The 26,073-nt window shown below is 41.4% G+C and overlaps 3 protein-coding genes across 3 annotated transcripts; 2 read left to right on the plus strand and 1 right to left on the minus strand.

Annotated features, from left to right (window-relative positions):
* The first annotated feature begins 231 nt into the window (after window positions 1-231).
* Window positions 232-4,449, plus strand: rrp7a (ribosomal RNA processing 7 homolog A). The gene is made up of 7 exons (XM_063223850.1): window positions 232-324; window positions 705-847; window positions 932-1,057; window positions 1,164-1,287; window positions 1,389-1,486; window positions 3,762-3,969; window positions 4,251-4,449. The coding sequence occupies exons 1-7, from the start codon at window positions 264-266 to the stop codon at window positions 4,334-4,336; spliced, it is 846 nt and encodes a 281-aa protein (XP_063079920.1). The 5' UTR covers window positions 232-263; the 3' UTR covers window positions 4,337-4,449.
* A 1,312-nt stretch (window positions 4,450-5,761) lies between these two features.
* On the plus strand, window positions 5,762-17,352 carry wbp2nl (WBP2 N-terminal like). The gene is made up of 8 exons (XM_063223851.1): window positions 5,762-5,944; window positions 7,867-7,975; window positions 8,166-8,304; window positions 10,138-10,230; window positions 10,550-10,738; window positions 10,989-11,078; window positions 12,016-12,092; window positions 15,403-17,352. The coding sequence occupies exons 1-8, from the start codon at window positions 5,886-5,888 to the stop codon at window positions 15,460-15,462; spliced, it is 816 nt and encodes a 271-aa protein (XP_063079921.1). The 5' UTR covers window positions 5,762-5,885; the 3' UTR covers window positions 15,463-17,352.
* Window positions 16,060-24,400, minus strand: LOC134469826 (heme-binding protein 1-like). The gene is made up of 4 exons (XM_063223859.1): window positions 24,087-24,400; window positions 20,202-20,340; window positions 18,972-19,152; window positions 16,060-18,820 (listed from the first exon to the last, which is right to left on the minus strand). The coding sequence occupies exons 1-4, from the start codon at window positions 24,162-24,164 to the stop codon at window positions 18,643-18,645; spliced, it is 576 nt and encodes a 191-aa protein (XP_063079929.1). The 5' UTR covers window positions 24,165-24,400; the 3' UTR covers window positions 16,060-18,642.
* Between the last annotated feature and the right edge of the window lie 1,673 nt (window positions 24,401-26,073).

A 26,073-nucleotide genomic window follows, 5' to 3' on the forward strand; every position in this document is an offset into this window, starting at 1 on the left:
TGTAAATTCCAACAAAGGTTACTTTTGGGCTACAGTCCAAAATATATTAACCGGGATCAAATCCGTTAATTAATTCGATAAGTCCAGAACAAAGTTTAGTTAAATTATAGTGAAATATCCATCATCAACTGACTAGGCGAGCACTATTTCAACTGCTTCTGTCGCCATCTTTCGCCGAATCTCAAAATCTCTGCTAGTCCCCACAAAAAAAAAAAAAAAAACCTACAGCATATACGTCACTTCCTGGTTCATGTGTATCAAAGATGGCGGTGCCCAAGAAACAGCATGCGAACCAGCCCTGTGTTATCCCTGGAGGATTTACAGGTAAATATTGCGCCGCATTTGGTTTTCTATTTGAAATATGAGTTTTCTTACATTTAGGTTTCACTCTGGTGTCACAAGAGTGCATGTGCTTTGGCCAAACTTCTATACAAGCAGCACAGCATAGCATTGAGTTAGCAACAGTGCAGGTCGACTGCTACTACCCCACCACATACATCAGTGTGGTCACTAGATAAATGTAGCTTAACCGTTTAATGCAAGTTGAACCGACCAGATAGCTTTGTTAGCCGTGCTGTAGATGTGATATATCCAATATCGTTTTTCTTCTGATGTGCATTGATGAGTTGCTCATTAGATCTGTTGCTAATGATCAATAACACCAATAACATCTCTGTCATGTATGACATGACTTGGTCTTCCAGTTATAGACATACAGTTCACACAGAACAGCCCAGCTGCACACCAGTTGTTGGTAAAAGAACATAAAGTTCGAGTTGAAAAAACAGCCAGCAGACCCTTGGACAGAACCTTATTTGTCCTCAACATCCCACCATACTGCACAGAGGTAAGTAGATTTGCGAGACAAAAACATGATTCGTATCTGTAAGTGTTTCGAGAGTTATATTGTGTTGTCTATCCAATTGTTTAGGAGATCATAACGCGGCTTTTCTCCCGGTTTGGAGATATTGAATCCGTGGAGCTGAAGGATAAACCGAGCAATCCTGAGCCAGCTGAGCCCAAACTTTCAAAACATTTCACACCCAAACAAAAACAGGTAGGCGGTTATAATAATTTGCAAATAAAAATGGACCTGCTCTGTAAACACTGATGCATTTCAGCATGAAGTCTGTCTTTTCATCATGTTTGTATGTGCTTGACAGGGATTTTCAGTTGGGTACATCGTTTACAAGAAGCCATCAGGTGTGACAACAGCCAAAGCCCACCCTCAAGATGTACCTTTAATAGTTTCCACTGAGGAAAATCCAGTTAAAACAGGTCTACAGAGTAAGTGGCTGTCATAAAGGCTGGTGCGATATTAAGATGACTAGGAAGTACAGTCCCAAGCGATTTCTGTGTCTGATTACATTTCTGTTTGTCTTTCATAGAATGGATACACCAGTACAGCCGGTCACTTGTCTCACCAGACACACTTCAGCAAGCAGTTGATTCCTTTATGAATGACTATGATCAGAGGAAAGAAGAGGTAACGTTGTAGTATCAGAACATTTCTCATGAGTCTGCCAGCAGTTAACCTGTGTCAGTTATATAATCAGTGAATGGCTATGGCTTCGGCAGCTCTTTTGAGGTTCCATTAGCCAGTCCCCCCAGGAAATCGCGATGTTGCGATCGCGTCGTTTTTCGCAACTTCAATGAATTCCCGCGAATTCTGCACGAGAGCGCAACTTTAACCAATCACCGCGATTTCCCGCAACTTTGAACACTTTGAACCAATCCATGTTGCGCTGACTTCACTGACGTCGACAAACTTCCTTTCAAAAAGGATAATACAATAAAAAAAATCAATAAAAAAGTAACCTAGCAATCAGTCCCAGCACTTTATGCATGTACAAAGTTGTCGGTGAGGGGGAAATAACTAATAAATAGGCCTACGAATGTAGGAAACGCCATGTTCTCATTGCGCGTCTGCTCGCATGGTCACAGGAGGGAAAATGTAGGCCTATGACTAGTCTGGCATAGCCTAACCAATAGGCCTACATTTTTAAAATGTGGTAGGCCTACATGAATATATAATTAACACTTCATGACAGTCATCTACATTACGCCAAGTATAGGGCTCCTACAACAAGATGTGTTTTCTTTTTTCTAAAGCGGTCCACCTGCTGGATCACTTTGGTGTTTGACTTGTGCGCATAGGCCTACAGAAGGCAACATTTTCCCTCCGAATTGGGATGCGCAAATGCCTTGTCCACAACAAAGCAGTAATTTCCATCCTTCATTGTGAATGCTGCGTGCGTGCCTGGCCGATATAGTAATCTCTTTCGCGCAAATTGGGCTATGGCTGGATACGAGCACTTGGTGACCGTGGTGACCGTGTCGTGAAATCACTTTCGTTTAACCTGGCGCGGTCAAACGGACAAGGAACACTGAACACGAATAAATCCAGAGCAGACACGTTGGAAAGCTGTGGGAGTAAGTTGGAAAACTACTTTCTGTCTCTCCCTCTCCTTCTCTCTTAATGCGCGATTGACGGTATTGATTGACAGCTGAGACCTCCGTTCTGCAGGCGACGTGGTGTTTTATAGATAACAATGTCGTCGTCTTTTATATTCACAAGAGCACCAAAATTAATATAATTTCTGAGCATTATTCAGCAAGCACCCTTCACAAAAGGAAATCTGTGAACTCCATCCTCGTCACATTGAATGATGATCATCAGCTGTTAATTTAAAGCCGGCTGACGGCGCGGGAGAACTAAAAAAAAACCTAGGCTATGCCTTCTTTCGAAAGCGACCCCTCTCTCTGCTTTTATTTGTGTTGCTTTTGACAAGCTTGAAAATTAAACGCCGACACAGGCAGGCTATGTGTAGCAGACGACTCGCATTAACCAGGATTTCAGTTACAAGAGTTCCTGTCGCGCAGCCTCTTCAACTGGGTGGACATGCCCAATTCCGCCCGCCTACTTATATTTAATTATGTATCCACTTTTTTAAGTCAGGAATGGATATCGACATGATCCGAAGTTTGTATGCTTACAATTTGAAACGGTGATGACATTTAAAACAGAGTCAAACGGCCATAAACAGCATTGTAATGAAGGGTGTCGTAATGGCAGCATGAAAGAGATGGAACTTTTCACGACGACATTCTGGCTAAAAACTCGCCCTGGCAGCTTCCCTGCTTTGCCTAAGAACCAAAATTATAATATAAAAATGGAAATAATATAAAAACACCAGAGGACTGGAATGTGGCAGTGTCCTTTACTTTCAAGCGTGGGGAAACACATTAAAAATCGCAACAAAAATCGCACCTTTCACTTCATGCCGCAACAAAATCGCAACAACACAGTAAGAAGCTCCGCAACTTTTATCGCGATTTTCTGGAAATCCTCGTGCACCATCTGGCAATTCCGACCGCGATTTTTTGAGAAAATGCCCGCGATTTCCTGGTGGGACTGATTAGCTGGCTCTCATTGCTCCACAGCAGGCTCTCAATCTGTTCATTGTAGTGCCAGTGTTTTTTATTATGGTTGCCTCCCAGCTTGAAGTTTCTGAGCATGAACGTTAGATGAGACAGTATGTAATGATCCAATGTCACTAAATACTGTCACTATGACCAGAGAGGTTTACATTGCTATTGTGTATTATGGAAGCAGAATTTCATGGGAATGTAAGGTTACATGACAGCATTATCATTAATTCTGCACATTCTTGACAGAGGGATTTTGCATTATAATCCTTCTCAAATAACCAGCTTCTCCTCGGGGTATTGTTTGTCCTCACATTCTTCTCTGACTTCAGGAAGCGGAGAGGAAGAAGAAGGAGGCAGAGGAGCAGGAGGAGGATGAAGAGGGTTGGGTCAAAGTGACCAAAGGTGCCAAGGGCACCAAGGCGCGCCCTCACAGCGAGGCAGCGGACAAGCGGGCTCTGGAGAAAGAGGGCAAGAAGACCAAGAGGAAGGAGCTGATTAACTTCTACAGCTGGCAGCACAGACAGTCGCAGAGAGACCGTAAGTCAGCCTGTGTTCAGTTACAGAAGTGCGTGTGTGTGTGTGCGTGTGTGTGCGTGTGTGTGATGTGGTAAAGGCAGCCAAGTACACACTGCAAACACCTCTTCTGCTGAGGGAGACTTATAAATATGAAACAGTGTTTAGTTTACAAAGTGTTAAAATGTTTTTAACCTGAAAATGTTTTCTAAATGATTTAGGATGTTAAATAACATGCATTAATACTGTTAATAAGGATTTTTTTTAAATTGTTTTTTTGAGTAATCTGAATTCTTTCTCTGCAGATATTGCTGAACTTCGAAAGAAGTTTGAAGAGGATAAACAAAAGATTGCATTGCTTAGAGCTCAGAGGAAGTTCAGACCATATTAATGCCGTCATTCCTTTTTCTATTGACCTGCAATACATATTCATCTTTTGTTAACACTCTCTGAACAGTTTTATGTCTATATTTCTAATTAAAAATGTGTTCCACGTGTCCTCTATACTGCTTCTAAACTTGTTGTATTAGATTGTTATACAATATCTGGCTCAAACAGTGCATACGATAACAATGGATGGGCTGTTGTGATGGATGTGACATGCTCTGTAAATCTACAATTACACATAAATTAGTTTTTTAGTCTTTTCAATGTAAATGACTCAATGAAAGTAATCATGAATGCTGCATTGGTCTGTGCTCCATGACGAACTTTGAAGATCTTCGCAGACTTCCATATCTGTGTGAGCATTGCACATCATATTGTTTCACATTTATTTCAGTTGGCTCAATGGGCATCTGTGTCCTTGTCATAATGATTGTTATTGAGAGAGACCTGTTAAAACCAGCATCTGGAAGCTCAAGACATAGCATATGATAAAGCTACAAGAAGAGATTATTGTTAACATATACCAGACATATTGGAGAAAAAATTGGATTTGAAACTTGATATGGCAAGGTTATGCCACATTACTTGGCTGTTGTAACCAAACCTCAAGCATTGGTCTTGTGGTAAATCCTGAATGGGGGCAAGGGCAGACTACAACTAAATGTGTCAATGTTCTCCTGTAAATCCAAAGCACTGTTTTGTTAGAAGGAAGACACGGGGAAATCCACTTGAGTGTGATCGTGCTGGTAATATAGTGGGGCTTATCACTATACTCTCTATCAATATGAAACTCGGACTGCTATGAGACAAAGTAAAATGTTGGTGGGAAAAGCCATAGGCCTACTGCTACTGTCATTAGGGCTTTAGAGGAGCGCTTTTGGATCCACGGGCCTACGAGATGAGATCCACACCCATCAAGAGAGATCTGCGAATGAATGTTGAGCAAAATTTAGTTCTATGGATTCCATATTGGCCTTTGCCCACATGAGCGATGGATTGTGTCCACTCATTGGAATGTTAAATCCCACGTAGTATGAATTTAACCTCTCGCCTCATTCAAACTATTGTAGGCCTGCTTTTTATTTCACCGCGAGTGTGGAACAGGAGTAGCCTACGCTACTCATTTACCCAGATGCGTCTTATTTTGGGCGGGCGATATTCAACGTGATTATTGTACAGAACAGTGTGGAGATATAAATGAATTCATATTGCACAAAGAAGAAAACACCATTCCATGGAAAACCAGAGAGAGTAAGATACACTTAAAGAATCTGATACTATTATAATTTTAAAGCGAAGCTTCTGAAAGTGGCTGTATCTTGATCTTGAGGAAAAGTTTGTCCGTGTTGCTCATCACTGTTTTGAAAGTTTACAATGTGCCATTTGTTTCTAGTCGACTGTGCTGTCAAGGCGAGTCACGAGATGGAAATGATTACACAGCTGTGACGTAACGGGATTAGGCAGGCGAATGTAGGGCGTTCAGATTATTTGACAGACAGTGAAGTGAACATACCGACGGCAAGGCATTATCTGGCAAATAGAGGGTTTTAATCATGTCCCTGAATCGAAATCATGCTCAAAACGGAGGCGTGTTGATTAGTAACGGCGAAAGGTAAAGTAATTTGTGTTTTACAGCGTGTCGTGTTGCTTGGCAAGTCTTCAACGCCAGCTGTATTTGTCTCGATCTAGCTAGAGCTAGGCGATGTTTGCTAGCTGTGTCCGTGTATGTAACAATGTTAACATGTCGTTGGCGGCCAAATATGGTTTAACATGACGGATATGTTCACTTTAAGATGTTGTTGCATGTAATGTGACCGTTGCAACATTATAAAACCAGATTATATAACCAAACGTTGTGAGACAGTGTCGTTTGATTATCGCCCCGGGTAAAACTAATACTACAGCTAGTGCCCACATAGAGTGGACATTGTTTGAACATGTTGCAATAGTGGACATGTTTATTTCCGTTACTGACAACAAATTGATATTGTAATTGATCGTAGCCTAGGTAATTATTTCCCAATATTAGCTGCTAGTGTAAGTTAGCTTTGTTTACGGCCGGGGTGAATACATCGGTTTACCTCATTGGTCTTTGCCGGTGTCACGTGACGTTTCAACCAACAAGACTTTGCTTCATTGGCTGAAAGACTACTGAAAACAAATGCAGGAAGACAGTTTTTTTTCATCTGTCAGTTTGGCTAGATGTAAAAAATATTCACAACAATGTATTTTGTATTACGTTTAAACCTCGTGACACTTGTCCTCCGCATTTGCAAGTATTGGCAATATGTGCTTCATTGTTAATTGAATACCCTGCCTGCGCTCTACCTGTGGCGCAGTGCAAAATATCCGATAAGAAACAAGATGAGGATGATCCATTACACAACAGGGGATATTCCAAGAACATGCATAAGTGATAAACCTGTCTAAATTAACCTACAGCAAATGTTAAAACTACTAATATATCGCCTACAGCCACAGTTATCATTTAGTTAAGAAAGTGAGGACTCCAGGCTTTTCCATTAGATCATTTACCACTACCTGAAAGTTAACTTAACCTGGTTTGCTACTGAGCCATGATCTACCCCCCACTACTCACCAGGTGGTGAGGGGAAGACTGAGATGAGATTGAGAAAGAAAAAGAATGTTACTTATTGTGAATTTGGTAGTCCACACGCAGAGAGGAAATGGTCACACATAGCATATATCTGTGATGGCCACCTGAAGCAGGGTTGACAACTTTTCCAAAAGGAGTGAGATTCCGGTGGGGGTTGGGGGGGTGTGGTCTCTCTCTCTCTCACCTTGATATGGCATATGTTGTAATCTCTCAGCAGTGCAAGGAAGTAAATAGAACACACCGAAGCAGTGTTTCATTTGACCTCTTGTGACATTTTCTTTTATCTCACAAATATGTACAGACTATATTGATTCTCTGGGAAAAAAGCAGATGGATTACATCTGATGCTTCATAATGGTATCACCAATTCCCAGCTGTGGCTCAATCAGGATTTAAAATGATTACATGAGTGAACAGAAAGAATAATTATCTAGAAACAGAAAGAAAAAATATCTAGAGTGAAATTGATTGGTTGAGTGTGAGCTTATAGCTGAATGAGTGAGTGTCACTCCAGATGGGTGGGACTTGACAACCCTGCCTGAACTGAAGGCAGCAGTTTGACATGGGTGGCGGGGGTCACACAGTAACAATTTTTCCTTTACGGTTTTGGCAGTGCAAAGAATGAAGATTACAGGCATATGGAAGACTTAACCAATGCTTCTTGAGGCATTTCTTTCTAGGTTTCCTTAATACAGGTAACAGTCATGTTCGTAGTTATAATTTTTATGATGCCTCACACATCTCAGCTTTTTGAGATGATGCAGGTGTGCTGATCAGTGCCTGGGTCCATGTATGGCCTGTATACAAGAACAATGATTTGCTGCTAGACCTAATCATGTTCTTGAAATATCCTGTGTTGAAAACACATTTCGAAAGTACTGTACTTCAACTTTTTTGTCTGTTTGTTTATTTCTCAGTGTCCTGAGGGAGTGCAAAAATGTGGAACTTTCCTTCAGTGATGTCACCACCAAGACGGATTTACTGAGGGGAACCAAGAAAGGTTCAGTCTACCTCACGCCATACAGGGTAATTTGCTCAGACAGGTTTATTACTTCCTCTCTTCAGTTTAGAAAAGCATTTTGGGCCTTGTGAAGAATCTGGGCTGGATGTGAAACTGTTCCAAGAAAATAATGTGTCTTTGGTCCTTGCTGAGTAGGAGTTCTCCAGTTCTTTGTTTTTCACTGCTTTTGTTATGATTTCTATTCCCTTTGTGTAGATGCTGTTTGTTTCCAACAGCACCAAGGACGTTCTTGGCTCAGTCATGTTCCCCTATTACCTGATGAAGGGCTGCAGTATTGAACAGCCGGTGTTCGCCGCAAATTACATCAAGGGAACACTTCACGCAGAACCTGGAGGTATGGAAGCACTCTTTGGAAACACACAAACACACACAAACCGTGTAATCCCATTTATGTTATATACAATGTTATGCATCAAGAAGTTACTGTACATGAACCCGGCTTTTCATTCATGACTATGCCAAGATTGTCCACAAAGGCACACACGTTTGGGATTTTTTTTTCATTGAACAAGAGCCATTGATTGCAAATAACTGTTGCCCAGTGCTACTCCATGCTTTTGCTCTTTATTACATAACGTCTTACACCATCTTGTTTTTTTTTTTGAGTGACTTTGGGCAGCTGTTTTAAACGCTGACATTCTAACTGAACATAACATTTCCAGTCTGTCCAACATTGACCACATTTGGTTGAGGAATGGGTCATGTCTCACTTCTTGCCACATGCTTTGGCTATATGTTTCGAGAATTAAGCCAGAGACAGCAGTAAGCCCTCAGACTGTATTGTAAATACAGAAGGGCTGTGTGTGTGTGTGTCTTAAAGCACAAACTAGTGTTATAAAGGTTGCTGTGGCTATGGTAGCAAGTGTGGGTGAGCTGGAATGGCATGTGTGTCTGTCTGTTTCTTGTCTGTATGTGTGTTTTGGGACAATGCACTGAAAGCACATGCCAGACCACAAAATAGCAGAACTTGAACAGCAGGTTGATCATTCGTTCCCAAGCAATATGACCCTGCCGGACCTTGACAAACACACAGCAATTGCAGTAGTTTGGAGCCTTTGTACCCATCCTAGCCCCTAAATACACACCGTCCCAGCAGTGAAACGCTGTAATGGTCATTTAAAAGATTTTAATACCATAGTACTACACTACTATGACATTACACAGGGCCTTTAGTAATGGGTCTTGCCATTCTTATTGCAACCAATTTATAACAGGGACTTAGCCGGTTGAATAATGAATCCAGTCTTAAGCATATTCTGCACTGAATATTTCAATGAAATTCATGGCTGGGCGGTATACCGTTAAAAAAACGTGATAACGGTTTTCACCTACACAAGGTTCACTTTTTGATGAGAGGGCTTTTTTTTAGGTTTTTTTTTTCCAAAAAAGTGAATAAAATAGAAATGGAGATTAATTAAAATTCAGGATTTTATCTCATTTTTAAATTTAATTTCAGTCTTTTCTTCAGAAACATTGAGATGTGAGGGAAAATCGCCGCTTATGAAAAATAAATCGTGCAGAGAACCGTGATAATAATTTTCATCAACAAAACCAGGATGCACATTTTTTTCCAGAACCGCCTAGCCCTAATGAAATTAACAGAGGTGTCAAAAGTAAAAGTAAAAAAAAAAAGAAACACTGTTTCCTTCCAACACAAGTAACTTATCTGAGTAACCAGTATACATGTGCACTTGTCTTGTGATCAGCTAACTCTGCACTGGTTGGATCAAGTTTGTGGTGGGTCCTTGTTAGGTTTTCAGTGTTTCAGTAACAACACAGTCTATCTATCTCATTAGGTACAATGGTGTAAATGGTGTAACAGCTATGTAATGTCATTTGCTAGTGTTGTAATTACACCACAAAAGTACTTTTACTTTTACTTTTGACACCTCTGGAAATTAATGTCCAAACAACTCTAAGAAGTCACACATCACATTGTCAGGAACATTGCTAGTGACCTAAATATAAGGAAATGAATACGGTACTTCTCTCTTCACATAACCATTGCTAGCTGTCATTAGAGGAACATTTCAAATATTAACATAATGTAGAGGTATAATTAATACCATACCAATACCCTTAAGTCCACCTTGGTTCAGTTTAACAGATCTTGCAGTATGTGCTATACATCTTCTTTACATGTCTTTTTAATGTCTTTTCAAATTAGGTGGCTGGGAGGGCAAGGCAGACTTCAAGATGTCTTTCCCCAGTGGTGGAGCCATTGAGTTGGGTCAGCACCTCTTCAAACTGGCTACGAATGGTGAGACCCGCTCAAGTTTCAGTTTTGAGGCACACACTAGTGGACAGTCGCGGCCTACTGGTTAAGGAGATGGGCTTAAAGGGTTGCGGGTTAAAATCCCACCCGTCCACTCCCATGGTTGAGGTGCCCTTAAGCAAGGCACCTAGGCCCATACTACTCCAGCGACTGTAACCAATACCCTGTAAATAAAGAGTCAGCTGAGTGTAATGTAATGGAAAAAAGCATCAGAAACTATTGTCCAGTACATGTGTTTTGGTCACACTTACACACACACCAATTTTATTTCTCATTAAATTGTTCAAATTATGCACTTTTACAGCATCCCGTGCCCCTCCTGCCCAAAATGGCGGGGCCTCATTTGGCTACCCTTCACCTGGAGGCATGAATGGCTACGGGCCCCCACCCATGCCCATGGGCTACCCTTATGCACCCCCGCCCCAGCAGAATGGCTTCCACCCCGGCGCCGCTCCACCCCCTGCCAACATGGGCTACCCATATCCCGCAGCTGGTACGTGGGATTTATACTGTAAACATTGCTATAGTGCCGTTTTCTATTGAATGATGTCAAAGGGTTAAAGTTACGTGTATTAACAAGTTACAATAGTGATGTGGTGACATGTCAAAGTCAAAGTTCTCTGTGTTAGGAGTTAGATCACGACAACATGAGTTTGCGGTTGTAGGTGTCTTTTGTTTGTTTCATTATGAGGGCTGATGTCCCCTGCTGGCTCAGTGATGCGTGTGTAAATGTGCTTTTGCAGGAATGTACCCATCTGCCCCGGCATACATGGCACCCCCTCCACCTTATCCTGGCCCGCCCCACAACTGGGCCCCCTCCGCCCCCCCTGCAGGTCTGTATGTCTCTACGTCTCTCCTTCACTGCCCTGTGTCCATAATGCCTCTCTTTTTTTTTCACTTTGACTTTCGCTCTTGCTCCCTCCCTCTGTCTTTCTCTGTCTGTCTTTTGTTCTTTTCTGTTTGTGTTCCTGTAGTCGTTGTGCTTTGTTTATCCTTTGTTATCCTCTCTCTCTCGCTCTCTCTGTCTCTCTCTCTCTCTTTCTCTCTCTCTCTCTCTCTTTCTGGGTTTCTCACTCTCTCTCCATCTGTTTTTTTTTCTCTTTCTTTGTCGCTGTCTTTCCCTCTGTTTTTCTTTCCTTGTGTCTATCTTTCTATTTTCTGTCTGTCCCTGTTTCTCTCTCTTTCTATCTCTCTCTTTCTCTCTCGCTCATTGTATCTGCCTCAACGCATCTGTCTGATTGCATCTGTCAGTGTCTGAGTGAATGCCATGGCACAGGCCAGGCAGTGAGGAAGGAGGGCCGGTGTCAAAAGGGCTACTTGTCAAATTTAAAAGGACAACCACACTGGCATACATGCAAGCAAAATATCGCCAGACATCAGCATCACCCTGCAACCCCCCCCCTTACCACCCTCTCACCAGCGCCGCGGTGCAGCACAATGCAGACCAGTGACCAATAACATTCCATGTCCCCTCTAAACAGAGGGCGTAGCAGATTTCATTCAACTAATCCTTCTGTGATGCATAAGACATTGATGATAAACATCACAGCCATATTAATAGTAATTCATTTATCTGTGTTATGACCTTGTGATTACCCTGAACAAAGTTATGTTTTGATGTGGCTGTCTGGTCTACGTAAAAAAAAAAAGATAAGTCGCGCTATTGTGTTTTGTACAACTGCGTGTGCAACACTATTTAAGCGTATGGCTACTAGTTAGATAAGGTTTTTAATTTCACTCTTTTTTTTTTTGTTCTCTTCTGTTTCTTAGGTAACGCAAAGGCTGCAGAGGCTGCAGGAAGTGCATATTACAACCCAAACAACCCCCATAATGTCTACATGCCTATGGTGAGTGTCCTTTCATAAGGTTTGATTGTAGTTGCGCTCAAACTCAGGAAAATAGTTGTTGCGGTCGATGGGTGCGTGTCCAAACGAAAGTGACACTGAGGACAGCTTCAGGCCGAAAAACACACACTCCCTAATGGGTCAAAGTGGCTAGTAATATGGTCTTTTCTACCAGCCAAACCGAAATTTCACCAGCATTTGGCCGGTTGGCTGGTGTTGATTTAGAGCCCTGGTAGAGTAGTGAAGAACCTTTATTGATCCAGAAGAAATTACATTATTTAGTAAAGAGAATAAGCAGGAGAGTGCAGTCTTTTCTGCTCTATGGAGTGTCCATTCATATCAGACCTCCCCTTTTTATACCAGTATTTGTAACTTTCACTTTCAGTTAAAAGGTGTTGCATATACAAAATGTTACGCAATTAACTGAAATTGGCTCTGATGATTCAGCACCGATTATGTGTAGTTAAATTGCAAATTTCACTCACAGTAATAGCATAGTAATATAATATTTGGATTGTGAGACAGCATTTAAGAGCCTGTCCTTTCTGTTCCTGTTTAAATGTTGTATTTTGCCTCAAGCCAAATAAAGGGGGAATTGGTTGCTTATGTGACTGCACTGCAGTGCCAGTGTTGGCCACCATACCTCACTGTTGCACCTGATGACAGCAAAAGCCTCTAAATATGGTGACCAAGATAAAGCCTTTCACACGTCAGCACTCAGCAATGCAACAAAGTGTGGGATCAGTTGCCGTCTCCTAAATGGGTGTGACTTTCCCATTGAACTCTATGCATTTTAATCCTCATCTAGTCTCCTAAAGGGGCATGGCAGCCATATGATGGCAGCTTAGAACCTTTACGTCATAGTGATTCCGGAAGAAACTCCTTATCAAAAGTCTCTGATGAAAGTCTCTGTGCAAAGAGGTAGAACATTAGACTAGAGGTGACCCTGCCCTCTTTTTCACAGCAATCCTGCCATTATTGCCATCACCTGCAATTATTTGGAGGTGGGTCCACTTTGGGACCCGACCGACACAGATTCCAATCATACTTGGTATGCCTTTTTAGTAGCAAGGTAGCACCCCAAAATGCTACATTGCAGGCTACGTTTAGACAAGGAACTGGCCATTTTAAAATATGAGCTGATTAGATATTCAATTTTTAATTTTTCAATTTATCATAATCTGAGGGTTGTTTTATTCCAAGCTGATTATGTAATTTGTAGAGCCAGAAAAGAGCTTTCAAACAACACCACAGACAGCTTTTTGTGTCTAACACTGACTGATATAATCAAGGCTGAATGTATAGTGTCCTACCCTCATATGTAAACCTTTGCTACTAAAAAGGGACACCAAGCATGATTGAAATCTGTGTCGGTCGGGTCCCAAAGTGTCTGATTTCACGTGAAATTACCCAGATTGACCTGAGAAATATAAATGAATGGGGAAGGGGCTAGCCTCGCGCGCCATCCTACGTACTTCCGCCAAACGACTTGGCTCCATACTACGTTTGCCAACTGTTTTCTGTGGAGCGATGTTGAGCAGTAGGATTTTGCCGGCCAACCCTCCCCAGAAAGAGAAGAGACAGGTTGGTGGAGGCGAAAGGGGGAGGACGCTCATGACCATGACGTAAACGCCTGCGCTATGTTGTTGTTGAGTAACTGTCGGCGATTGGGTGAGAGCTGCCCAATCAGTTCAAGCCAGAACTGAGTGCAAACTTCCCGCTTCCTGCAATCGCGTCAGATCAAACAACCTCCAGACCATGAATACAAAATGAAATTGTAGTATTATGGGATGGTCAGGACCAGGCTGGAAAGGGGCTCACCTGTGTCAAAAAATGGCTTAATAATGTGAAAATTTCCATCAACACACACTTTACAAGCACAATAGTTGAAGTGTGTTGCTTGCTAAATATGTACATAATTAATATAAACTGATTTGAAAATATTCATATTAGTATTTTATCGTGTTTTAAGAAGATATTCAGCCTTTGACAGAAGTGGCCGTGTTCTCCATTGATTTGCATTGACTGAAGAACACCTACACTACCTACACAAGATGGAGGCTGCACTTTCAGTTTGCCAGTGCTGTCGCAAATTGTCTTGTAGGGCTGGGCGGTTTTGGAAAAAATGAGCATCACGGTTTTCTTGATGAAAATTGACATCACGGTTTTCTGCACGGTTTTTTGATAAGCGGCGATTTCCCCCCAAATCTTAATCTTTCGGACGAAAAAAAAACTGAAATTAAATTTAAAAATGAGATACAATCATGAATTTAAATTAATCTCCATTTTTATTTGATCACTTTTTCATTTCAATATTTTTATATTTTATAGTTTATATTTCCCTACCCAAGACTTTAAGTTCCCTTTCAAGTAAAAAGGGTTAATAAATTATTATAAGCAGCTGTTTTTGGCTTTTTTTCCCCAAGACAGCCCAAAACTGCATATTTGTTCTACACCTGGCAACACTACTTGCTTAATTCTCGTTGTACACCTGGCAACATTGATCACTACGACCGCATGTTGCCTTGCGCAGCGCATGACTAGCGAGTAAACACAGTGGGACAGAAATGGAACAGACTGAAGAGACACAAGAGAAACAAACGGATTTACTTGACATTGTGTGGATATTTTCTTTGAATTAAAGGCCAAATATAACGTAGAATGTATTTTGTCAGGTAGTTTGTGTCATATGGCGATGTATTTCGCTCATATTTTGCTCCCAAATCATTTCAAACAGCAATGTAGCAATGTATCTTGTCTGCCCATTGCATTTTGCAAGCTAAGCTAAATTAGCCTCAATGGCAAAACTCAAACGCAGCCTTAACAGCAGTCCTGCACACACAGCTGGGATGGTAATGAAATACAGCTAAGTATCTGAGAACTGTTGTAACCTATTAAAATAGCCTTTTATTTAACTTTGTGAGATCAAATGTAAGCTATGTTGATTTAAATGTTCATCATGATTCATCCATGCCATGTGGGTTCTTCATTAGGCTATGCTTCACTCTCACCAGCTTCTTTAGAGTGATTAACCAATTATTTGTATTGCTTCAATCAACATCTTAAATTGTGTTGACATTTCCTAGTAGAAAAACAACAGTGGACTTGGAGTTGAAATGAAGTGTGACACGAAGTATGAAGTTCACGCACATAGCCTAGTATGAACAACAACAACAAAACCGTCTCTCATCAAAAAGAGAACCTTGTGTAGGTGAAACCGAGATCACGGTTTTTTAACCGTAAACCGCCCAGCCCTATTGTCTTGTCACCTCTAGTCTAATGTTCTACCTCTACGTCTCTGTGTTTCTTTCAGGAGCAGCCTCCTCCATACGCTCCTTACCCCGGTGGCTACCCTGAGAAGAAGAACAACTGAGACGTAACCATACAACCACCACTTGCAGTGCTTTCAGTTGCAATACATTCATTTTGATTGAACTACACATTATTGTTATTACTATTTTCATAATACTGAGCCACATACTGTGAGCTTCACTTGTGACCAACCATGCTGACTAGGAAAAAAAAGGTAAAGGCTAGTTGAGAAGAGATGAGCCATCATATTTGCAGTGTCTGGACTGGGTTACATTCAATAACTTCTTGACTCTCACTTTTCCTATTTTTCTCTGCTCCTTTTGAAATGGTGTTACCTTTTTTATATAAACATGTTATAACTCCGATAGGTAACCAAGTTGTGCATTCAGTAGCTGACTGAACTTGTTGTCTTTTTCTCAAATTGGAATATTGGATATTTTGAGAGGAGAACAACAACTTGACTTTTGCAACCTCATATGTTGGGAACCTTACAGTAGAGAACAGCGATAGGATTGTACAGGCAAGAAAGTATTTTGTGTATTGACCATTTGTGTGAGAGCCAATGATGTCATATGGAGTTTATTTCTCATATGACCTATTTGCATAATTATTTTCTGAACAATGTTTAATGAAGAGTTTTTAAACATCCAGATTTAAAAAAAAATAATGTCACTTTTACCAGAGATTGCATAGAGGTGGTTTTTTACATGGTTTAAGTGGCTGAGGTGGACGAATCCCCCCAACGTGTGCTATGGGGTTTAGGGATATAATCAAAGTCTTATTTCTGTATGCCAGGGATCGCTCAATTGGCATGGTAATGCACGTCAGCCTTTTATGTTTTTTTTTTTTTTCATTTGCTTTGTATTATATTTTTGTTGCCTTGGTGATCCGCCTTTTTCGCAATGACGCCAGGCTTGCTCTGTTTTTGAAGCAAAGCAGATATTAACAACTGCCGGTTTCAGGCAAAGATCGGGACCATAGAAAACCATGGCAACTTAGGGCTCACTCTTTTGAAACTCTGATGTCGGAAACTCCAACCTCCGCCTCGGGAAAGTGCAATAGAACGGATACTCAGATCAGGGTTCCGAAACAACACAAACTCGGAGCAGTTCGGCGTACTCAGAGCTAATTAAATATTAGTGTTTGCAGACATTTGTATTGTCCCCAACTGTTGCAATAGAATACATTTACAACAGAGGTCGAGAGAATAAACTCCGGTCTACCGACAACCAAGTTTCAAAAGAAGAGCCATTGTACTTGCTTCAGATGCATTGAAGCGAAGGCGTCTGACGTCTTGAGAAAAAGGCCCATCGTGTGAGCTAGATATGACCGCAAGATTGAGGTGGTTGTGATTTGAGAGTAGTGAGGTGGCATTACAGGGCACTCCCCACTCTTCCGCTGAGTAAATCATGGTGATTTGACCATATCAGGTTTGTCCCCCTGACCTCTGCCTCATGTTCAAGCCATAGCCACAACCTCCAGCCTCCTTAGAAATTCCAGCCTCACTCTTTGTGTAATTACAAGAGTCGAGTTTCACACTCACACATGCATACAATCGCACAGAGCACACACACACACACACACACACACACTGAACATACCGCAGTGCACACCCCCTACATGCATGCATCTTTCTAGATTGTGGTTGTGTCTCGTTTCAAGGCAGCCTCCCTCGTGAACTGCAGGTGTTGATGCATAATTGAACCAGAGCAGTGGCCGACTTGGCAGATTAAAAGCCCCCTGGCCATCTTACAGGGAGATTAGAATCATCTCATCAGTGTGACAGGACTTGGGAAATGTATTATGTTTGGAAAGATGAAGTGTATTTATCATACGCTGTTTGACTAGATTTTGTGTGTTTGTAAATTCTTTATTCTTTTATTTTTAAAATCTAAAACTGATCAATATTTCTACAATTAAATAATAACTAATAAATGTATATTGAAAGTCATTCTGATGTGTCTGAAGATGCATGATTATTATTATTATCACTGACACTAACAAAACCAATACACACTATTCTGAATAACACGTTTATTACCAGATGATATTCAACCCATTGTTAACCAACATGTCCTACTCACTAACCTATTGTCACAGAATATCACACCATGGAAGTCAAGAGCTACTCGAAAGTGGTTTCTAGAAACACTGTGAGTGTAGATCATCTACGTTTGACTAGTACATTTTACAGGTCAAAAGAGACAGGCACACCAAAACTACTAGCCACTAACACAGCACACCTGCCTCCTGGATAGTTGTGGAGTCACTGAGATATGAACCAGACATGTCCTCTACCAAAAAAAAAAAAATGTAGGACTATCTACTGCTCCCCCTGTTCTGCCCCAACAATAAATAAAATAATACATAATTCACTTACCAGACCTACTAATCGCAAACAGTGTTTGAGATAAATACAGTATCTGAAGAGGAATGAAGTTTAAAAGGGATTTTTTTTCAAATGCCCTAATTCACACCGAATTGAAGGCATTGATGATTTCAAACATTTTCCTACATCATCTACACATAATGTCTGCAAATCCTTGATACTTGTGCTTGCGGCAACGTCTGACCGAGCCAATACAAATATTTCATACCTAACCAACAATAGCCTTTCAAGAGTGCCAAACATGGGAATGTCAATGAATAAAAGGAACTCACGCAAGTGTCCACTGAATATACAATTACTAATAGTCAGGGTTTTCTTCCAATTCTGTTCACAAGACTTTGCTGTAATTTGTGCAACATTTGTATGGCTCAATTATTGAACATCTATTAAAAGTAAAATGCCATGGGAAAAAAAGTTTCTCATAAATTCATAGTACCAAGTTGTCATGATGGGGAATGGTGTATATTCTAGCAGGACTTAGTCCTTAGATCTTGCACACTTTAATGCATTGTGGTGTAGGCAGATGATGGTTATCAGGATCTAATGCAACTTAAATTTCAGCCCCAAGTCCACCATCCTCCTATTGCACTAGTTGAAACATAAATGTCTAACCCAGTATTGTAAGTAACACTTATTCTTTCATCTAATTATGTTTTGCTGAAATAAAGTCAAGTATGTGATGATGTATTGCACACACCCAGTGTGGAATTAATTATGCTACCTAAAGTTAAATTAGCTATTCACACCAATTTCCCAATTAAAACCCTTGGCCCTCTTCATCAGTGTCACAGATGTCCGAGTAGTTCATCCCTACTCCATGTGTACACCAGCAGTCAGCAAGTTCCTGATTCCTCAAGGTTCTTCCTGGACGAACCAGACTTCGTTTCGTCGCCCATAGGGCTTGAGCGGCGGATCGTAGCTCACGCAAAAGTACTGCTTACGTTGGTAAGGGGCGGTCTCCCCGAGTGTGCGTGTCAAGCGCAAAGCTTCTGCACGATACTCCGTCTCTCCGGCAAAGCCTCCAAACCCACTGCACCATTGGGACAACAAAAAGAGAAGAAAAACAAACCCACAACTGTCAAAATCATCCAACTGTTCAACAAAAATTGCCCTACAGGGATAACAGTCCCATCACGTTTATTAAATTATAAGAGTTTTTTGCAGATGGGTGAGACACCTACAGTGAATAAACAGTCATGCCTGGCCGGTCCTCGATTCTGATGGTGCTGTCAGTAGGCGTCGGTGGGCAGATCTGGTAGCGGTTGGGAATGCGAACAGCAACGATCAGGCGTCGCATCATCGCGCCATCGTCCCGGGGGAAGACTGTGATGAGAACTGGCGCTGTGTTTCCCATCGCCTCCCCTAGAAAACAGCACAGACACAGCATGTTTTCTGTGGGTGGGTGGGGGTTCTTTAATGGACCGCTATACAAAAATGTTTTTTTTGTGTGTGAAGATGATAATGACATATCAGGCAGTGTTGCCTGGCAACATGACTTAACAGATGTTGTTGTTTCTGGCACTTTCTCTCACAAATTTTTGTTAACACGCTTTTTTAAGTCCGTATTTAAATTAGCGTCAGACAACTTAACAGGGTCATCTCTTCAGAGCATGAGGAGTCAATCACTGTTGCCTAGAAACTTTGCTAAAAAAGTATGCCTCTTGTACAACAGTAGAACTTTACAGAGATGTAGTGGGTTCATCAGTCAAGGCAAGCACCTCCACATATCCTGTTATTTTACAATCAACAGAGCCGGAAATAGAAAGACGCAGGCTACTCAAAGCACCCTTATCACTGAGAATCCTTTGACTGCGAAAGTTTTTCAGCGACAGGAATTCAAATCTGAAAGCCGTCTTAATTTGAAAAGTCTTACCAGAAACACTTTGACTGCCTCCACATTCCCTGGAGCGTGCCTCTACATTCCCTGCCTCCACTCTTCTGCACCTGTTATGCGTCACATTTTCTCAACAGTCTGGTAGTGGGTTCTTTTCAATATGCGGACTTCCATCCTCGGCCTGTGCTTGCGGACTCACTTTATGCTGATGCCCTGCCTCAGTGGAGAACACAATGCAGTTTCCCTGCTGCAAGCCTTGCCAAAACAACCTTTGGGGGACTATTCTTCATTTACCACCCCGATTGCAAATGAGAACATTACATTAGAATTGCTCTTTTGTGAGATATTGAAATATATTTCTGTCATCAGTGACGTTATCACGAGGCCACAAGCACGCAAGTGATGGGAAGGGGGGGCGGGAGTCCGCGTATTAGCAAGAACCCAGTCCCCTTGCTTTTAGGGGTCAGTAGGTCTGTGTTTGTAGCTGCAGTTGTGGTTGTTGTGGTTGCTTTAGGCGTCAATAGGTCTGCGATTGTGATTGTGTTTGTCATGGCTGTGTTTACCGTGGTTGCCTCACCTGGCTCATTGCTGCCTCCGATGTACATGAGGAGTTTCCTCACCAGTTCACCTGACGCCTGGTCGAACGTCCGTCCCTCAGAGCTGACCACGGCGTACTTTGCGTTGTCATAGCGGCGCACCTCATAGCTGACCCCGTCCTGAGAAGGGAAGGAGGGCAGGAGGACACGGGGGCATGATTCACTACACTGGCGGGATGCACACAGACTACAAAGAACAGACTGTGCAGCCTTTTCTTTCTCAGAAACACAAAAGAGCCAGGGACAAAATTAGACGGCGTGTGTCCTGGTTTGCAGCTGTAGTGGGATAAAAACAACTGACAGTATGTAAGGCTTAAATGTGGAACTGAGGCTACAAAGAAAAATATTTGTGGTTGAAGTGAAGAGATTTCCAAAACGCATGCCCTGGTGCGTGCGTGCGTGTGTACGTATACTGATTTGATTACTGTTATCTTGCCCAGTTCATCACACACTGCTGAACTTAATCAGCCCAAAGAAAATAATGATGAGACGCCTTGTGATGCCTTTAGTTATGTAATGTAATCTCTCTCACACACACACACACACACACACATACACACACACTCACTCACTAATAACAATACTATATTAATGTGTGGTAACACTGAACACTGATAATGTGATATAGTGTCATTCCAGTTTAAGCCAAAATTATCAAGCCAGCGGAAAGCATCAAAACACAATCTCCATCAAACAGTTAATGAACAAAATATTTCAATGCTCCCTGTCAGGGAAATTATAGGGATTTGTCTGATGCTCAGCCAGATGCTGTTGCAGACCACTCCCCAATAAATAATAAATGAATTGTTTACCCATCAGACTGGGAAAAATATGTATTCATTAACATTGCAAATAAACAGTCATCAGGTATGGGCACAAAGCCATTGGCAAGGGTTTTTTTGTTTTGTTTGACACAGCTGTTTCCGTATGTCCCAGACAAAGAATAAACTAAATAGGATGGGCAGCTAGTGTTGACTTTTCCAGACTGTTTTAAATATGATGAGCAGTGGCTTATTCCAATAATATGTTACAGTGATACACTTGGCTAGGTCAACCTGCATGGAGTGGTAAATCTGCTAATAGATAGCCCACAGCTCTCACTTAGTTAAGCTCCTGTATTAGATTATATATCACTATGTCAAGGTTAACCTAACATGGATTACTATTTAGCAGGGTTCTTGGCATACTCGGGCTGTAGTGGACAAATGGATTATTTGTGGCATGATTACAGATGCCATCTCTCATGTACAGTAGAAGTGAAGTGGGTTTTCTCCTTGTATCTGTACGAGACAATTATAAGCTAGTTTTTGTCTGATTCTAAATCCTCATTAGATTAAGATAATGAAGATAAAATATGATCCTTATACTCTAGGTCGTCCTATTTAAACCACACTTCTCTTCCATTATTACCATACATGATCTTACTCTTCACCATGCTGTTTTAGCATACAAAAATACATGTTATTATCTGCTTGTATCAGAACAAATAGGCTATATGACTTCTTAGTAATACCACAGGCTACATCCACACTATAAATAAATAAACTATATTTATGCAGTGTGGTTTTCTCCGTGTGGGCTTCATAGTACATAACCATCATGCTGAAACGTTTTTTTTCTAGAGGCGTCATAATATTACAGTCACAAATTCACAGCCAGTGCTGTGCAGTATTTATATATAGGCGACATACCCTGTATGATACACTGCAATTATGTGGTGCAGTTTATTTGTGTGGTGCTCATAGCGCATAACGATCAACAGCATGCTGAAATGTGTTTCTAGAGCATAATAATACAGTCACATGCGATGTGAAATGACAGACCTAATTACATAGCCTTTGCACACAGTTCAGCTAAGAGTTACAATTAGGGTGTGTGTACTCCACTGATGTCCAGAAAGTCATGCAGATAATTATGCAGTGCTTCAGAATGCTTAGACGCGAGATGTAATTAATGTGAGTATGCTAATATTGGAGTGTCGATTAATAATTCACTTCTTGAGTCGCTTCTTTCAAAGGTATCTATCTGTCTGTCTCCCCTCCCCTAAAAGGGGGCTTCGTTCTTACGCAAAACACTTTCTCCTGGGTGTTGTTGTTGCTGGAGAAGAGGAGATTTTGCATCAAGGTAAAAACAACAGATGTACCTGTTTTAGGTGACACTGGCGTCGCTTGATCACCTATTGTTAACCTTCTACAAAATTACTTGAATTTTTGCAAACTTGTTTTAAGCAACGTGCCATTGTGGGTTGCATTTATTCTAAATGCACGTGTCCAAGCCCAGAAGTGGAAAAGTGAGTCACGAGGAGAGAATTATGAATATGTAAAAGTTTTGATTTGCCGCGGCCAAAGCCACAGGGGCCCTTTGGCAAACGGAGAGAGTAGAGAGTAGTGCTTTATTGTCATTATATAAATACAGTGAGATGTTGTTTGGAAGCAACCCACACATGCCCACGAGAGTAAAGACAAGTAAAGAAAGAACAGTAAAACTATAATACAAAAATATAAAATATACAATCTGATGATTTTTAGTGTGTGAGAGAGAAAAAAGGCCTTGTCACAGGTGCTGAAAAAGGTCTGGCCTTTCACAAAAATAGACATAAAACGTGTTTAAAGACTCAAAAATACATTTGGAGACCAGAGGCAAAGCACACTGGCTAGACAGCCCATCAGCATTCAGTGTCATGATTAATTAAGAGACTTAAGTGGCAGGGTCAAAAAGAGGAAGGGGGGGGGATCAGGTGGCCGTTTGTGATTTCAGATAATCAGTTGTCAGTCACTTGTTAAGACCCCAGATTTCCACTTTCAATATAAGTTTGGCCTGTATATGGAATTATCCTCAGCACAGCCCGTTAAGAACAGGAGCAGCATGAGCAACTCAGCGTTGAAGACCAGCTGCACCATCTATGCATATTTCCGTACCTTTAGCAGTTTTGACAATTCTGTTACATTCTGTTACATATGCTGGGTTAAACACCTTATACTAAAAACCTGCAATCCTTTTCAGCAGCCTATGGTCTAGTGTACGTGACTCACATACAGTAATAATGTCATAAGGTAAGTTCAAGCATAACAGGCCTTTACCACATGTGTGCACATACGTGCATGCATGAATGCACCAGATGCACTGGTCATCATCTATACATCTCTCTGAATCAATGTGAAATGGCAATAACGACCTGCCTCATTTAACAGTACACATCACTGGCTCCAAAGGGATTTTCTCCCTACAAGCTTTGCCCACAGTGTTGTTGTGTACACATCACTGCAATGCACAGGGTGCCATGCACCTAGTACATGTTTGCTTTGCCTGACTCTCATAAAAATGCATTCTGTTCTCTCCAGGATAACGTGACCTTGTTTTGTGATGCAACACATTTTGTGAGTTGGGGTCAGTGCATGGTGTAGAGTAGCACTGCTGATGTCACTGCGAAAAGCTCAGGAAGCACATTATAGTTAAGTGTGTAAACTAAGAAGAGTCGATTCTTTTCCTTGCAAGACACAAAGGTATGCATGATGGAAGCAACAAAATATTGTATTGACATATACCAACCATTGGTGTAGGATTTCCTTTATCAACTGTTTGACCACATATATATCAGCCTTCTACCAAAATAATTTGTTTACCATGGAGTAGGGACAATAGTGATCTAGTGATCTCTGAAAACCACAAGTGAAAACTTTCTGTTCACTAACTATAATTAAAATGGCAATTAGCCTACATCATAACGCAAATGATGACAAGGAATTAAAAAAAATCATATAGGTCGGTTTTATGTCCCTAGTCAGGCGCAAAAAAAACAGGTTACCATAGTCACGATTTCTGTACACCAAGGGCGCGTATCCTCACAACTGAAGATCAAAACTTACCTTTGTCTCCGTGCTAAGCAATTTGAACTCGGTTTCCTCGGTGACACCAAAAAGCGAATTCTTTATCATACCAAACATGTTTGCCCTCCTTCCTTCAAATGCCCCCAAGTCACGTTGAAATATTTAAAGCCAACAAAAGATGCGCACCTATGAAGCGACGAAAAGATGCGCACCTAAAAGAAGAAACGAAGAAACGAAGTTAAAAAAAAATCTATTAGGTCAATCACAAGCTACAATATGAGAGTAACGTTTCTCTTTTCCAGATGTCATTCTTAAAGAAACATATCCTGTCAGCGCCAACTCTCGTCCCAGTGTCCGTATGTCTCTCCACACGCGCTTATTTTCGACTTCTGACATCGCTGACGCTCGCGCTTCTCTCCGCCCTAAGTGAAGCAGAGCGTCAAAGTGGCATCTTCCATTTCTGAATCAGCCCCTTTCCCCCCCAACTCCCCCATCAACCAAAAATGACAACTCATTCACTCTATTATTTTTGCTCGACCAAAATACCCCTTTGTTACTTCGATGATGTAATTATGGATTTTCCTGGTGATAGCATGACACATCAACATCTTGTTTTGATGAAATATGTTGAACAAATGCATTATCTAACATATTGAGTATAAAATATATGCGGGCCGGTTGACTGCTTATTATCAGCAATTACTGGTTTTGTGGGCTATGATTCCGTTCCATTTGGACGTAGGAACATTTCTGTTGGTTATATCATTAGTGAAGTAAGACTATAATAGAATAGAGAATATATTTTATTTGTCATTGCAACATGTACAACAAAATTGAGCATTCCTTCTTGATTGAGGCAAAAAAAAAATCAAACAATACAAATAATTTGAAAATATAGCCTTTTTTACATGTAGATAAAAAAAAAAAACTATTGGTAGCAGAATTAAGTGCAGTGATGGCCGCTGGATAAAAAACTGTCCTTCAGTGTATTTGTCCTGTTCTTCATAGAACTGTATCTACTGCCAGATGGCAGCAGTTAAAACAGGTTATAGGTGAGCATCCAATGGCTTATGACAACCTTATGTTGCTCATCACAACAGCCTTCCCCCAGTTTCCTCTGCCAGTTCTACTAAGACTGTTATTGTTGACTATTTGACACCATCATTCAGTATGTCATAATGCATCACTATTCATTAACTGCATGTGAGTGACTCTGTGTGTGTTTGTGTGTGTTTGTGTGTGTACGTGTGTGTGTGTGTAGAGTTGTGCGTCAGCGATGCCCATGTGGGAGCGTTCATCTTCCTCTGTGTGTCACGCAGCGTGCTGCCGCTGCTGCGTAGCTGTAGGGTCAATCTATTTAAACTCCCACTGAAGGCAACATTAGTCACTCCGTGTGGTGTGGCCAGTGGACACGCGCTGCTGTTGTCTGGCACATGCGGCGTCATTTAGGCCCCCTGCTTGGAGAACATGGGAGAGACGAGGCCAGCTCATAACATAACACACCCAAACCCCACTAGGCACTAGTTTGTACTGTATGGGCTAGTCTGATTACTGCTGGAACATAGCCTGACAAGAGAGGGTTCGGGGGAGCACTAATGTATTGTACATGGGGTCGCATGAACCATGGTGGGAGAGGGCAAAGGATGACAGGCTGACGCTGACTACGCCTAGAAGGGGTGGGGGTGGACAGTGTTGTGTGCACTGAGAGAATGTGATGGGAGGTTTGCAGAGCTGGCGCCAGACATAGGCAGACGAGGTGGTCACCTAGGGTGCCAAATTTGTTGGGGCTACCCGAAAGCCACACAGAATTAGAATGTCAAGTGAAATAAAACAATACATTGACCTTGACAATGATTATTCAAGGGCATTCAGTATATACAGTAGTGTATATGTACTAGATCGGCTGTGTTCAATCAGATGTACAATGCTGTGTTCACAGATGCAAATTTCATAATAAAAAGGAAAGGGGGTGTTCGCCTAGGACACCAGATTTACTAGAACAGTCCCTGCAGAGTTGTGTTGGGGG

This window comes from Engraulis encrasicolus, chromosome 2 (genome assembly GCF_034702125.1).
Source record: "Engraulis encrasicolus isolate BLACKSEA-1 chromosome 2, IST_EnEncr_1.0, whole genome shotgun sequence".
Classification (NCBI taxonomy): Eukaryota; Metazoa; Chordata; class Actinopteri; order Clupeiformes; family Engraulidae; genus Engraulis; species Engraulis encrasicolus.

What these genes read in the sequence shown, in the direction of transcription:
- rrp7a (XM_063223850.1), top strand. Translation starts at nt 264, where the DNA reads ATGGCGGTGCCCAAGAAACAGCATGCGAACCAGCCCTGTGTTATCCCT. An exon ending in TATCCCTGGAGGATTTACAG is followed by an intron (nt 325 to 704) that starts GTAAATATTGCG and finishes TTGGTCTTCCAG; the next exon opens with TTATAGACATACAGTTCACA. An exon ending in CAGACAGTCGCAGAGAGACC is followed by an intron (nt 3,970 to 4,250) that starts GTAAGTCAGCCT and finishes CTTTCTCTGCAG; the next exon opens with ATATTGCTGAACTTCGAAAG.
- wbp2nl (XM_063223851.1), top strand. Translation starts at nt 5,886, where the DNA reads ATGTCCCTGAATCGAAATCATGCTCAAAACGGAGGCGTGTTGATTAGT. An exon ending in CTACCCATATCCCGCAGCTG is followed by an intron (nt 10,739 to 10,988) that starts GTACGTGGGATT and finishes GTGCTTTTGCAG; the next exon opens with GAATGTACCCATCTGCCCCG. An exon ending in CCCCTCCGCCCCCCCTGCAG is followed by an intron (nt 11,079 to 12,015) that starts GTCTGTATGTCT and finishes TCTGTTTCTTAG; the next exon opens with GTAACGCAAAGGCTGCAGAG.
- LOC134469826 (XM_063223859.1), bottom strand. Translation starts at nt 24,164, where the DNA reads ATGTTTGGTATGATAAAGAATTCGCTTTTTGGTGTCACCGAGGAAACC. An exon ending in TGCTTAGCACGGAGACAAAG is followed by an intron (nt 20,341 to 24,086) that starts GTAAGTTTTGAT and finishes TTCCCTTCTCAG; the next exon opens with GACGGGGTCAGCTATGAGGT. An exon ending in CGGAGGCAGCAATGAGCCAG is followed by an intron (nt 19,153 to 20,201) that starts GTGAGGCAACCA and finishes GCTGTTTTCTAG; the next exon opens with GGGAGGCGATGGGAAACACA.